This window comes from Amblyraja radiata, chromosome 3, assembly GCF_010909765.2.
Source record: "Amblyraja radiata isolate CabotCenter1 chromosome 3, sAmbRad1.1.pri, whole genome shotgun sequence".
NCBI classification, from domain to species: domain Eukaryota; kingdom Metazoa; phylum Chordata; class Chondrichthyes; order Rajiformes; family Rajidae; genus Amblyraja; species Amblyraja radiata.
In genome coordinates, this window is record NC_045958.1 from 130768307 (window position 1) to 130781685 (window position 13379).

Consider the following 13379-nt stretch of genomic DNA (forward strand, 5'->3'; position numbering starts at 1 on the left):
CAGCTGTTCTGTGAAGGCCTCAGAGGTTTGTTAGAGAACATTAGTGAACAAACAGCATCACTAAATAAATGTGAGGTTATCCATTTTGGTGGCAAAAACAGGAAAGCAGACTATTATCTAAATGGTGGCCAACTAGGAAAAGGGGAGATGCAGCGAGACCTGGGTGTCATGGTACACCAGTCATTGAAAGTAGGCATGCAGGTGCAGCAGGCACTGAAGAAAGCGAATGGTATGTTAGCTTTCATAGCAAAAGGATTTGAGTATAGGAGCAGGGAGGTTCTACTGCAGTTGTACAGGGTCTTGGTGAGACCACACCTGGAGTATTGCGTACAGTTTTGGTCTCCAAATCTGAGGAAGGACATTATTGCCATAGAGGGAGTGCAGAGAAGGTTCACCAGACTTATTCCTGGGATGCCAGGACTGTCTTATGAAGAAAGACTGGATAGACTTGGTTTATACTCTCTAGAATTTAGGAGATTGAGAGGGGATCTTATAGAAACTTACAAAATTCTTAAGGGGTTGGACAGGCTAGATGCAGGAAGATTGCTCCCGATGTTGGGGAAGTCCAGGACAAGGGGTCACAGCTTAAGGATAAGGGCGAAATCCTTTAAAACCGAGATGAGAAGAACTTTTTTCACACAGAGAGTGGTGAATCTCTGGAACTCTCTGCCACAGAGGGTAGTCGAGGCCAGTTCATTGGCTATATTTAAGAGGGAGTTAGATGTGGCCCTTGTGGCTAAGGGGATCAGAGGGTATGGAGAGAAGGCAGGTACGGGATACTGAGTTGGATGATCAGCCATGATCATATTGAATGGCGGTGCAGGCTCGAAGGGCCGAATGGCCTACTCCTGCACCTAATTTCTATATTCTATGTTTCTATGAAGCCCAAGGAACACACCAGACAGGTCAGGGATAAAGTTGTCGAGAAGTTTAAAGCAGGGTTAGGTTATAAAAAAATATCCCAAGCTTTGAACATCTCACGGAGCACTGTTCAATCCATCATCCGAAAATGGAAAGAGTATGGCACAACTGCAAACCTACCAAGACATGGCCGTCCACCTAAACTGACAGGCCGGGCAAGGAGAGCATTGATCAGAGAAGCAGCCAATGGTAACTCTGGAGGAGCTGCAGAGATCCACAGCTCAGGTGGGAGAATCTGTCCACAGGACAACTATTAGTCGTGCACTCCACAAATCGGGCCTTTATGGAAGAGTGGCAAGAAGAAAGCCATTGTTGAAAAAAAGCCATAAGAAGTCCCGTTTGCAGTTTGCCACAAGCCATGTGGGGGACACAGCAAACATGTGGAGGAAGGTGCTCTGGTCAGATGAGACCAAAATTGAAGTTTTTGGCCTAAATGCAAAATGCTATGTGTGGCGGAAAACTAACACTGCACATCACCCTGAACACACCATCCCCACTGTGAAACATGGTGGTGGCAGCATCATGCTGTGGGGATGCTTTTCTTCAGCAGGGACAGGGAAGCTGGTCAGAGTTGATGGGAAGATGGATGGAGCCAAATACAGGGCAATCTTGGAAGAAAACCTGTTAGAGTCTGCAAAAGACTTGAGACTGGGGCGGAGGTTCACCTTCCAGCAGGACAACGACCCTAAACATACAGCCAGAGCTACAATGGAATGGTTTAGATCAAAGCATATTCATGTGTTAGAATGGCCCAGTCAAAGTCCAGACCTAAATCCAATTGAGAATCTCTGGCAAGACTTGAAAATTGCTGTTCACAGACGCTCTCCATCCAATCTGACTGAGCTTGAGCTATTTTGCTAAGAAGAATGGGCAAATATTTCAGTCTCTAGATGTGCAAAGCTGGTAGAGACAAACCCCAAAAGACTTGCAGCTGTAATTGCAGCGAAAGGTGGTTCTACAAAGTATTGACTCAGGGGGGCTGAATACTTTTGCACGCCACACTTTTCAGTTTTTTATTTGTAAAAAAATTTGAAGACCATGTATCATTTTCCTTCCACTTCACAATTATGCAACACTTTGTGTTGGTCTATCACATAAAATCCCAATAAAATACATTTACGTTTGTGGTTGTAACGTGACAAAATGTGGAAAAGTTCAAGGGGTATGAAAACTTTTGCAAGCCACTGTATCTACATTAATGCACCTTGAGGCATCCAACATTTCCTTGACTATAATATGGGTTGGTCTCAAAACATCTGCATTTCCCGTCGCATCTTCATATCTTTCCCCACAGTTAAAATAGGAGCAATACTCATTGAAGACATAACCCACCGACTGTGGCTCCACATATAGATGACAGGTTTGGTTGCTGAGGGGCCCTGTTCTCTCTCTAGTGACCCCCTTTCCCTTCATGTACATAAAATCTCTCTGGATTTTCCTTCATTTTATCTGCCAGAGCAGTTTCTCGCCCCCTTTATGCCCTCCGGATTTCCTTCTTAACTATGCTCCTCAGTCCTCCGAAACTCTTCCAGTGATACACTTCAACTCTGGAACGCAGGAAGCTGTGGGGTGATATTGAAGAGGTGCATAAAATCATGAGGGGAATAGAGTGAATGTGCAGTCATTTTCCCAGAATAGGGGAATCAAGAACTAAAGGGCTTCAATATAAGGAAGATTTAATTTAACCCAGGGGTAACATTTTCCACACAGTGGGTGTGGATATACAGAATGGGCTGTGGAGGAGGTAGTAGAGGCAGAAAGTTACAACATTTAAAAGGTATTTGGACAGGGACATGGATAGGAAAGGTTGAGGGATATGGGCCAAACGTGGACAAATAGGACTTGCATAGATGGGGCATCTTGGTTGGCATGGACAAGTCGGGCCGAAGGACTCGTGTCTATGCTGTATGACTCTATGACTGGCAAAGTAGACAAGGGAATGGTCAATAGAATTTAACCCGGACAAGTGCCAAGTGATGTTTAATGGAAAATTAAACCAGGGCAGAACATACAGTGAATGGCAGAACCCCGAGGAATGTTATTGAACAGCAAAACTTTAGGATACAAGTACATAGTTCAGGTAGACAGGGTGGAGTTGTGGCTTGGCTGCCTTGACTGGCTAAGGTATTGAGTTCAGGACTTGGGATATCATGTTGCACAAAACATTGCTCAAGAATTGTATGCAGTTCTGGTTGCATACAATTTACCTGATTCTGACTGTAAGGGACCATTTGGCCTTACTAATCTTTTTCTCTTCTACAGAAGACTACAGGAAAGGTGATTAAGCTAGAGTGGATGCAGAAAAGTTTCACAAGGATGCTAAAAGGATTGGAGGGCTTGAGTTAAAAATGGGATGAGGTCCTACAAAGCAAATTTAGGAAGTTAGGAGATATTAGGACCTCAAAGGTAATAATATCTGGATTACTACCAGTGCCACATGGTAGTAAGAGTAGAAATTACAGGATATTTCAGATGAATACGTGGCTTGAGAGATGGTGCAAGGGGGAGGGATTCATATTCCTGAGTCATTGGAACCAGTTCTGCTGGGCCCAGTACAAACCTGGGCTGGAACAGATGTCCTTGGGGGAGTGTTTGTGAATGCTGTCGGGAAGAGTTTAAACTAATATGGCAGGTAGAGTAAAAGTAAAGTAAAAGTGTAAGGCAGAGAGATCAATGGCAAACATCAAAAAGGGCCACATTACATCATCATTGTATAAGGGCTAAGAATGTCAAAACAAACATGAAAGCTTTGTGCAGTAATGTGAGGAGCATTCGTATCAAGGTGGATGAATTGAATGTGCTGTTAACGGATATGATATAGTTGGGATTACAGAGACATGGCTCCAGGGTGACCAAGGCTGGGAGCTCAACATGCAGGGGTATTCATTATTCAGGAAGGATAGACAGAAGGAAAGAGGAGGTGGGGTGGCATTGCTGGTTATAGAGGAGATTAATGCAATGGTCAGGAGAGACATTAGCTTGGATGCTGTAGAATCTGTATGGGTAAATGCGAAATCGCCAAGGACAGAAAACGCTTGTTGGAATTGTGTATAGACCACCAAGCAGCAGTAGTGAGGTTGGAGATAGCATCAAACAGGAAATTAGGGATGCGTGTAGCAAAGGTATAGCAGTTATTATGGGTGACTTTAATCTACATATAGATTGGGCTAACCAAATTGGTAACACCACTGAGGAGGAGGATTTCCTGGAGTATATACGGGATGGTTTTCTAAGCTAATACGTAGAGGAACCAACTAGAGGGCAGGCCATCCTAGACTGGGTATTATGTAATGAGGAAGGATTAGTTGGCGATCTTGTAGTGCAAAGCCCCTTGAGCAACAGTGACCATAATATGGTAGAATTCTGCATTAAGATGAAGAATGACAAAGGTCCTAAACTTAAACAAAGGTAACTTTGATGGTATGAGACGGGAATTGGCTAGGATAGACTGGCAAATTATACTTAAAGGGTTGACAGTGGATGTGCAATGGCAAAGATTTAAAGATCGCATGGATGAATGACAACATTTGTTTATCCCTGTCTGGCGTAAACATAAAACAGGGAAGGCGGCTCACCCGTGGCTAACGAGGGAAATTAGGGATAGTGTTAAATCCAAGGAAGAGGCAGTAAGTTGGACAGAGGAAGCAGCAAACCAGAGGACTGGGAGAAATTTAGAATTCAACAAAGGAGGACAAAGGGATTAATTAAGAGGGGGAAAATAGAGCATGAAAGAAAGCTTGCGGGGAATATAAAAACTGACTGTAAAGGTTTCTATAGATATGTGAAAAGGAAAAGATTAGTGAAGACAAATGGTCCCTTAGTCAGAATCAGGTGAATTTATAATGAGAAACAAGCAAATGGCAGACCAGTTAAACAAGTACTTTGATTCTGTCTTCACTAAGGAAGACACAAATAATCTCCCAGAAATACTAGGAGACAGAGGATCTAGTGGGAGGGAGGAACTGAACATTAGTCAGGAAATGGTGTTGGATAAACTGTTGGAACTGAAGGCAGATAAATCCCCAGGGCCTGATGGTCTGCATCCCAGAGTACTCAAGGAGGTGGCCCTTCAAATTGTGGATGCATTGGTGATATATTTCCAATGTTCTCGCGACTCTGGGTCAGTTCCTGTGGACTGGAGGTAACCCCACTTTTCAAGAAATGGAGGGAGAGAGAAAATGGAGAATTATAGACCGGTAATATAGACTACTAGCATGGATAGTGGGGAAGATGCTTGAGTCAATTAATAAAGATGTTATAGCAGCACATTTGGAAAGCAGTGACAGGATCAGTTAAAGTCAGCATGGATTTATGAAAGGGAAATGCTTGAGTAATCTTCTGGAATTTTTTGAGGATGTAACAAATAGAAATGGATAAGGGAGAACCAGTGGTTGTGGTGTATCTGGACTTTCAAATGCCTTTGACAAGGTCCCTAATTTGAGGAAAGAAATTCTTGCCATAGAGGGGGTACAGAGAAGGTTCACCAGACTGATTCCTGGGATGGCAGGACTTTCATAAGAAAGACTGGACAGACTCGGCTTGTACTTGCTAGAATTTAGAAGATTGAGGGGGGATCTTATAGAAACTTACAAAATTCTTAAGGGGTTGGACAGGCTAGATACAGGAAGATTATTTCTAATGTTGGGGAAGTCCAGAACAAGGGGTCACAGTTTAAGGATAAGGGGGAAGTCTTTTAGGACCGAGATGAGAAAATCATTTTTTACACAGAGAGTGGTGAATCTGTGGAAATCTCTGCCATGGAAGGTAGTTAAGGCCAGTTCATTGGCTATATTTAAGAGGGAGTTAGATGTGGCCCTTGTGGCTAAAGGGATCAGGAGGTATGGAGAGAAGGCAGGTACAGGATACTGAGTTGGATGATCAGCCATGATCATATTGAATGGCCGTGCAGACTCGAAGGGCCGAATGGCCTACTCCTGCACCTATTTTCTATGTTTCTATGTCCCACACAAGAGATTAGTGTGCAAATTTAGAACACATGGTATTGGGGCTAGGGTATTGACATGGATAGAGAACTGGTTGGCAGAAAGGAAGCAAAGAGTAGGAATTAACAGGTCCTTTTCAGAATGGCAGGCAGTGGCTAGTGAGGTGCCGCAAGGCTCAATGCTCGGACCCCAGTTATTTACAATATACATTAACAATTTAGATAAAGGAATTAAATGTAAAATCTCCAGGTTTGCGGAAGACACAAAGCTGAGCGGCAGTGTGTGCTGCGAGGAGAATGCTATGACATTGCATGGTGACTTGAATAGGTTAGGTGAGTGGGCAGATGCAGTATAATGTGGATAAATGTAAGGTTATCCACTTTGGTGACAAGAACAAGATGGCAGGTCTGAATGGTGTAAGAAGGGACTGCAGATACTGGTTTAAACCGAAGATAGACACATAAAGCGGGAGTAACTCAGCAGGACAGGCAGCATCTCTGGAGAGAAGGAATGGGTGACGTTTCGGGTCGAGACCCTTCTTCAGACTGAGACAAACCAAGGCTGGCAACAGATGACCTCAGACTAGAATTATCTTCTTCATCAGTGAGACCAAACGCAGGCTGGCGGTCGTTTCGTGGAACACCTTCGCTCAGCCCGTGTGAACCAACCTGACCTCCTGGTTGCTGGACAGTTTAATTCTCTTTCCCATTCCTGCACAGACCTTTCTGTCCTCAGTCTCGTCCATTGTCAGGGTGAGGCTTTCTCTCTATCCCTCCCCACCCAAGTCGCACTAGCTTCTCATTTTCACCCTACAAACAGCTTACAATGGCCCGTTTCATCATTACTTTTTTGCATATCTTTCATTCATTGTTCTTTATCTCTCCACATCACCGTCCAGATCTCTCGTTTCCCGTATCCTTAACCAGTCTGAAGAAGGGTCTCGACCCGAAACATCACCTGTTCCTTCTCTCCAGAGACGCTGACTGTCCCGCTGAGTTACTCCAGCATTTTGTGATTATCTGAATGGTGTCAGATGAGGAAAAGGGAGGTGCAACGAGACCTGGGTGTCCTTGTACATCAGTTACTGAAGGTAAGCATGTAGGTACTGCAGGAATTAAAGAAGGCAAATGGCATGTTGGCCTTCATAGCGAGAGGATTTGAGTATAGTGCAAGGAGGTGCTACTGCAGTTGTACAGGGCCCTGGTGAGACTGCATCTGGAGTATTGTGTGCAGTTTTGATCTCCTAATTTGAGGAATGACATTCTTGCTATTGAGGGAGTGCAGTGTAGGTTCGCCAGGTTAATTCCTGGGATGGCAGGACTGACATATGATGAAAGAATGGATCGACTTGGCTTAAATTCACTGGAATTTAAACGGATGAGAGGGCATCTTATAGAAACATATAAAATTCTTGAGCAAATTGGCAGGCTGGATGCAGAAAAAATGCTCCCGATGTTGGGTGAGTCCAGAACCAGGGCTCACAGTTTAAGAATAAGGGGTAGGTCATTTAGGACTGAGAAGAGGAAAAACTTTTTCACCCAGAGAATTGTGAATCTGTGGAATTCTCTGCCACAGAAGGCAATTGAGGCCAATACATTGGATGTTTTCAAGAGAGATATTGCTCTTAGGGCTAACGGAATCAAGGAATATGGGGAAAAAGCAGGAACGGGGTATTGATTTTGGATGATCAGCCACGATCATATTGAATGGCGGTGCTGGCTCAAAGGGCCGAATGGCCTACTCCTGCACCTATGTTCTGTTTCTATGTTACCAGGATAATGTGGATAGGCTGGGTTTGTTTCCCCTGGAGTAAACAAAGCTAAGAGGTAATATCATAGAAGTTTATACAATGATGCAGATAGAGTCATTGAGTCTTACAGCGTGGAAACAGGCCTTCAGCCTAACTTGCCCACTCTGGCCAACATCCCATCCACACTAGTCCCACCTGCCTGCATTTGACCCATATCCTTCTGAACCTGTCCTATGCATGTGTCTGTCTAAATGTTTCTTAAACATTGCGATAGTACCTGCCTCAACTACCTCCTCCAGCAGCTCGTTCCATATACCTACTACCCTTTGCGTGAAAATGTTACTCCTCAAGTTTGTAGTAAATCTTTCTCCTCACCTTAAACCTATATCCATTGGTTGTCTATTTCCCTACTCCAGGCAAGAGGCTCTCTATCTGTGCGTCTACCTGATCTATTCCCGTTATGATTTTGTACAGCTATCTAAAATCACCCCTCATCCTTCTGAGTCCTAGGAATAGAGTCCTAGCCTGCTCAACCTCTTCCTATAGCTCAGGCTAGCAAGACCTGGCAACATCCTCATAAATCTTCTTTGTGCCCTTTGCTATAAGTGTAGGAAGGAACTGCAGATGCTGGTTTAAACCGAAGATAGACACAAAAAGCTGAAATATGTGAAGTTTAAGGATAAGGGGGAAGTCTTTTAGGACCGAGATGAGAAAAACATATTTCACACAGAGAGTGGTGAATCTCTGGAATTCTCTGCTACAGAAGGTAGTTGAGGCCAGTTCATTGGCTATATTTAAGAGGGAGTTAGATGTGGCCCTTGTGGCTAAAGGGATCAGGGGGTATGGAGAGAAGGCAGGTACAGGATACTGAGTTGGATGATCAGCCATGATCATATTGAATGGTGGTGCAGGCTCGAAGGGCCGAATGGCCTACTCCTGCACCTATTGTCTATGTTTCTAAGTAACTCAGCAGGTCACACAGCATCTCTGGAGAAAAGGAATAGGTGACGTTTTAGGTCGAGACCCTTTTTCAGACTGAGAGTCAGGGGGAAGTGAAGCAAGAGATATAGGCAGTGATGTAGAGAGATATAGAACAAATGAATTAAATATATGCAAAAATGTAACAAGCCGTTGTTAGCTGTGGGCTAGATGAGTTACAGACAATGAGACTCAACAAGACGACTTTGAAGCTGGTACAACTTGGGTGGGGAATGATGGAGAAATCAATATTCATACCGCTGGATTGTAAGCTGTCCAAGCAAAATATGAGGTTTCTTTAACATGGTGCTCACAACTGAACACAATACTTTAAATGCGATGTCAATAAGCCTGGAACAGTGTTGTGGGCAGGTTGAACAGAGAAACATTTTGAGACAGATTCTCTATGGCACAATTAACATTGTTGCTACCTTCTGTAAATCTGCGATGACAATGCTGAATTGGTGATCACACAGCAGCTTCCACAGGGCGAGAGTTTGACTGGTGTAATGGATCAACTGCTGCATACCCTGCAATGACAACTTTTCATAGGCCTGGGCTTCAGCTGCGGGAGAAAACCATGGGTTAGTACGGAGGCAGAAACAAAGTCCATTATAATGAAAGAGCTCAACAATATCAATACTTGATTGTAAATGATCAGCCATGATCACATTGAATGACAGTGCTGGCTCGAAGGGCCAAATGGCCTACTCCTGTACCTATTGTCTATTGTCCAACTCCAAGCAGCTTATTTTTTTATTCATTCACTTGCAGCAAGTTTTTTGAAGTGGCCAAGAAGATCGACAAGGCCAGGGTGGTAGATGTTGACTACATGGATTTTGCAAGGCCTTTGACAAGGTCCACATGGTAGGCTGGTTCGGAAGATCAGATTGCATATAAGCAAGGGTAAGACAGTCAAATGGATTGGTGGTAAGAGTCAGAGGGCAGTAGTGGAGGGCTGTTTTTTAGATTGGAGGCCTATGACCAGTGGTGTGCCACAGAGATCAGTGTTTCATTCTTCCGTTCCTGGTCCAAAGAACAATAAAACAAGTCAAGTCAAGTGAGTTTATTGTCATGTGTCCCTGATAGGAAAATGAAATTCTTGCTTTGCTTCTGCACACAGAACATAGTAGGCATTTACTACAAAACAGATCAGTGTGTCCATATACCATTATATAAATATATACACACATGAATAAATAAACTGATAAAGTGCAAATAACAGATAATGGGTTATTAATGATTGCTCCTGTTGCTCTGAAAGGTAGGGACAAAAAGAAGAGGGCAATAGTAATTGGGGACTCTATTGTTAGGGGGTCGGATAGGCGATTCTGTGGACGCAGTCGGGAGACCAGGATGGTGGTCTGCCTCCCTGGTGCCAAGGTCTCGGACGCGTCTCAACGGAGGGAGAGGAGCCTGAGGTCGTGGTACATATAGGTGCCAACGACATAGGTAAAAAAAGGGAAGAGGTCCTGAAGGGAGGATTTAGGGAGCTGGGAGGAGAGTTAAGGAAAAGGACCAAAAAGGTAACAATCTCAGGATTACTGCCTGTGCCACGCGACAGTGAGAGTAGGAATGGAGCGAGGTGGAGGATAAATGCGTGGCTGAAAGACTGGTGCAGAGGGCAGGGATTCAAGTTTCAGGATCATTGGGACTTCTTTTGGGGAAGGTGGAACCTGTACAGAAAGGATGGGTTGCACTTGAACCCGAGGGGGACCAATATCCTGGCGGGGAAATTTGCAAAGGCTACTGGGGAGACTTTAAACTAGAATGGTTGGGGCGAGGGACTCAAATAGAGAAAGCTAGTAGACAGAATGGGAGGCAGGAAGCAGAAAAGGGAAACACTCGGACACAAGAGGAGAAAGAAGAAAAAGGAAATAAACAGAGAATAAGAGGCATGTGCATATTTTAATGCTAGGAGCATTGTAAGAAAGGTGGATGAGCTTAGAGTCTGGATAGACACCTGGAAGTATGATGTTGTGGCGATCAGTGAAACATGGTTGCAGGAGGGCTGTGATTGGAAACTAAATATTCCAGGATTTCGTTGCTTCAGGTGTGATAGAATTGGTGGGGCAAGAGGTGTTGCATTGCTTGTCAGGGAAGATATTACTGCAGTGCTTTGGCAGGATAGATTAGAGGGCTCGTCTAGGGAGGCTATTTGGGTGGAACTGAGAAGTGGGAAAGGTGTAGCAACACTTATAGGGGTGTATTATAGACCGCCAAATGGGGATCGAGAATTGGAAGAGCAAATATGTAAATAGATAGCAGATATTAGTATTAAGCACAAGGTAGTGATTGTGGGAGATTTCAACTTTCCACACATAGACTGGGAAACACATTCTGTAAATGGGCTGGATGGTTTGGAGTTTGTAAAATGTGTGCAAGATAGTTTTTTGCAGCAATACATAGAGGTACCTACTAGAGGAGGGGCAGTGCTGGACCTCCTGTTAGGAAATGAGACGGGACAGGTGGCGGAGGTATGCGTTGGGGAGCACTTTGGGTCCAGTGATCACAATACCATTAGTTTCAATATAATTATGGAGAGGGTCAGAACTGGACCTAGGGTTGAGATTTTTGATTGGAGAAAGGCTAACTTTGATGAGATGCGAAATGATTTAAAAGGAGTGAACTGGGACATTTCGTTTTATGGGAAGGATGTAGAAGAGAAATGGAGGACATTTAAAGGGGAAATTTTAGGAGTACAGAATCTTTATGTCCCTGTTCGGTTGAAAGGAAACATTAAAAATTGGAAAGAGCCCTGGTTTTCAAGGGAAATTGGACATCTTGTTCGGAAAAAGAGAGAGATCTACAATAATTATAGGCAGCATGAAGTAAATGAGGTGCTTGAGGAGTATAAAGAATGTAAAAAGAATCTTAAGAAAGAAATTAGAAAAGCTAAAAGAAGATATGAGGTTGCTTTGGCAAGTAAGGTGAAAGTAAATCCAAAGGGTTTCTACAGCTATATTAATAGCAAAAGGATAACGAGGTATAAAATTGGTCCATTGGAGAGACAGAGTGGACAGCTATGTGCAGAGCCAAAAGAGATGGGGAGATATTGAACGATTTCTTTTCTTCGGTATTCACCAAGGAGAAGGATATTGAATTATGTGAGGTAAGGGAAACTAGTAGAGTAGCTATGGATACTATGAGTTTCAAAGTAAAAGAAGTACTGACACTTTTGAAAAATATAAAAGTGGATAAGTCTCCAGGTCCTGATAGGATATTCCCTAGGACATTGAGGGAAGTTAGTGTAGAAATAGCCGGGGCTATGACAGAAATATTTCAAATATCATTAGAAACAGGAATAGTCCCCGAGGATTGGCATACTGCGAATGTTGTTCCATTGTTTAAAAACAGTTCTAAGAGTAAACCTAGCAATTATAGACCTGTTAGTTTGACTTCAGTGGTGGGAAAATTAATGGAAAAGATACTTAGAGATAATATATATAAGCATCTGGATAAACAGGGTCTGATTAGGAACAGTCAACATGGATTTGTGCCTGGAAGGTCATGTTTGACTAATCTTCTTGAATTTTTTGAAGAGGTTACTAGGGAAATTGACGAGGGTAAAGCAGTGGATGTTGTCTATATGGACTTTAGTAAGGCCTTTGACAAGGTTCCTCATGGAAGGTTGGTTAAGAAGGTTCAACTGTTGGGTATAAATGCAGGAGTAGCAAGATGGATTCAACAGTGGCTGAATGGGAGAAGCCAGAGGGTAATGGTGGATGGCTGTTTGTTGGGTTGGAGGCAGGTGACTAGTGGGGTGCCTCAGGGATCTGTGTTGGGTCCTTTGTTGTTTGTCATGTACATCAATGATCTGGACGAAGGTGTGGTATATTGGATTAGTAAGTATGCAGATGATACCAAGATAGGAGGTGTTGTGGATAATGAAGAGGATTTCCAAAGTCTACAGAGTGATTTAGGCCATTTGGAAGAATGGGCTGAAAGATGGCAGATGGAGTTTAATGCTGATAAATGTGAGGTGCTACACCTTGGCAGGACAAATCAAAATAGGACGTACATGGTAAATGGTAGGGAATTGAAGAATACAGTTGAACAGAGGGATCTGGGAATAACCGTGCATAGTTCCTTGAAGGTGGAATCTCATATAGATAGGGTGGTAAAGAAAGCTTTTGGTATGCTAGCCTTTATAAATCAGAGCATTGTATAGAAGCTGGGATGTAATGTTAAAATTGTACAAGGCATTGGTGAGACCAAATCTGGAGTATGGTGTACAATTTTGGTCGCCCAATTATAGGAAGGATGTCAACAAAATAGAGAGAGTACAGAGGAGATTTACTAGAATGTTGCCTGGGTTTCAACAACTAAGTTACAGAGAAAGGTTGAATAAGTTAGGTCTTTATTCTCTGGAGCGCAGAAGGTTAAGGGGGTACTTGATAGAGGTCTTTAAAATGATGAGAGGGATAGACAGAGTTGATGTGGACAAGCTTTTCCCTTTGAGAATAGGGAAGATTCAAACAAGAGGACATGACTTCAGAATTAAGGGACAGAAGTTTAGGGGTAACATGAGGGGGAACTTCTTTACTCAGAGAGTGGTAGCGGTGTGGAATGAGCTTCCAGTGGAAGTGGTGGAGGCAGGTTCGATGGTATCATTTAAAAATAAATTGGATAGGCATATGGATGAGAAGGGAATGGAGGGTTATGGTATGAGTGCAGGCAGGTGGGACTAAGGGAAAATAATTGTTCGGCACGGACTTGTAGGGCCGAGATGACCTGTTTCCGTGCTGTAATTGTTATATTTTATGGTTATATGATCAGAGTTTTGA

General features: G+C 43.3%; 1 protein-coding gene across 1 annotated transcript in view; it reads right to left on the reverse strand.

The window, feature by feature from the left end:
- The window catches only part of nup155 (nucleoporin 155), a 129159-nt gene that overhangs the window by 35013 nt on the left and 80767 nt on the right, over positions 1 to 13379 (reverse strand). Inside the window, exon 22 of the mRNA XM_033018766.1 lies at positions 9024 to 9157. Within this exon, the coding sequence (XP_032874657.1) occupies positions 9024 to 9157 (134 nt within the window). The remainder of the gene's footprint in view (positions 1 to 9023; positions 9158 to 13379) is intronic.